General features: G+C 35.6%; 1 protein-coding gene across 1 annotated transcript in view; it reads right to left on the reverse strand.

Moving 5' to 3' along the window:
• LCA5 (lebercilin LCA5) overlaps positions 1-1,780 on the reverse strand; it is a 27,878-nt gene that overhangs the window by 14,570 nt on the left and 11,528 nt on the right. The window contains exon 5 of the mRNA XM_032774987.2: positions 1,201-1,297. Coding sequence (XP_032630878.1) covers positions 1,201-1,297 — 97 coding nt within the window. The remainder of the gene's footprint in view (positions 1-1,200; positions 1,298-1,780) is intronic.

The raw sequence follows: 1,780 nt of genomic DNA on the forward strand, positions 1-1,780 counted from the left end.
GGCACCATAGCGGCACCACTCCAGGGGGCGCCCTGCCGACCCACCGAGTGTTGCTAGGGTAAAAATCTTCCGACGAACGTGCACGCGGCGCGCACACACCTAACTGGAATGGATATGAGCAAGCACTCGAAGAAGAAATACTAATACAAATTCTAAGGAGCTTTCCCGAGATTCTGGGAAAGTGTTTGGAAAAGTCTGAAGATATTTTTTAATATATCCACAAATAATGAGTTAATTTAGTAGATTTAAATATCTAAAAATATCCCCCTTGGATACTTTTCCCCCACAATCTGCCAATGGTCTAAATTTTATCTATTTTCCTTCCCTCACAGATGATCTTTTTGTTTCTCTAGAAGGATCAACTTTAATACTATAGCACAGTCTATTGCTTGCATTTTTGAGACTTGCAACCTTGTCTCTGTGGAATAACCTTTCAAATTAACCTAAGAACACTGGATGATGCGTAATAGCAGGATATTTCCATTAAAGGAATCAGTCATAAAATAATTTAAAAGTACTGACATCAAAACCTGCTTAAAATGACACAGAAAAGACTGCTTGCTTTACTCCTGGTGAGTAATCTTACTGATTCAGTATGAGTGCATCTGGCCCTATATACACAAGTAAAACAAGTTTTCAGTCTGCCTGCAGATTCAGGAAGATATCAGTACACTGATTTGCATTTGAAAAATTATCTTCAGTCAGACGGACTGTACTACTTTTTTCAATGCATACTTAAATTCTGCTCTACAAACTGGAATTAGCAAAAATTCAGAGAAACCCCTAAATCCATGATAATGGTGCATATTTCCAGTGGGTCTAATTATAATCAAGCTACCTGCTTGATTACTAGTTGTGATTTAATAGCAAACTATTTCTAAACAAAGCCCTTTCCCCGTCCCCCCATGAACATTTGGGATAAATGTAAACTGTTGAATTGAGAGCAGACAGCCCTAGCTGTTTTGTTGGGGGTAAGGTGGCTTCATTGCACTATTATTAGAGGGACAGTCAAATAAAAAATTACAATGCATGCTATTGGTTGTTTTGACTCTTGTGTTTTACAGAGAGTAAAGAACTCCATAGCCTGGGACAGGACCTGAAAGGGTCAAAATGAAACAAACATTTAATGGCTTGAATACTGAAAAAATAATAGTCTATTTGGTAGTAGCTTTTCTGTTTATATCCTTTTTTTAAAATTACCTTTTTTTCTTTGTGTAACATCCACTTCTTTTTTAGGTGATGGCTTCAACATACGGTTAGCATATATATTTTTTGCATCAAGTTCTCTCTCTTTTTCCTGATAATGAATGAGGTAGAGGCAGTAGAGTTAAATTAATAAGGTTACATCAACTTATATTTAACAGCCATTGAAATAAATTGTGGCAAGGCTAAGCAACTATGCAGTTTAAGGGAAAATTATATATATAGTTCATTCTTCATTGATTGAATAAAGTCCTTGATTATTCAGCACAATGTTTAAAGAGATCGTTCAATTCTTTAAATCACATTTCTAGTACATGGTTTCCTCTCCTCTCAAAAATCAACTGATTGCCAAAATACTCTCTCACATTTAGAACTGTATCTTTGAACTTAGCTAAGATAAAACTGAAGGCCAATATGTTCATACAAAGGTGCTTAACATTTTAGAAAGCTAAATTACAGATGCACGTGCCTACCATGTTAATTTTTTGTATTATATTAAGTAAAAAAAAAAAAAAAATCACATTAGCATTACTACCTGCTAGTGAACCGGGCAGTAACTCTGACAAGCAAGATCTGC

The sequence above is a fragment of the Chelonoidis abingdonii genome, chromosome 3 (genome assembly GCF_003597395.2).
Source record: "Chelonoidis abingdonii isolate Lonesome George chromosome 3, CheloAbing_2.0, whole genome shotgun sequence".
NCBI classification, from domain to species: Eukaryota; Metazoa; Chordata; order Testudines; family Testudinidae; genus Chelonoidis; species Chelonoidis abingdonii.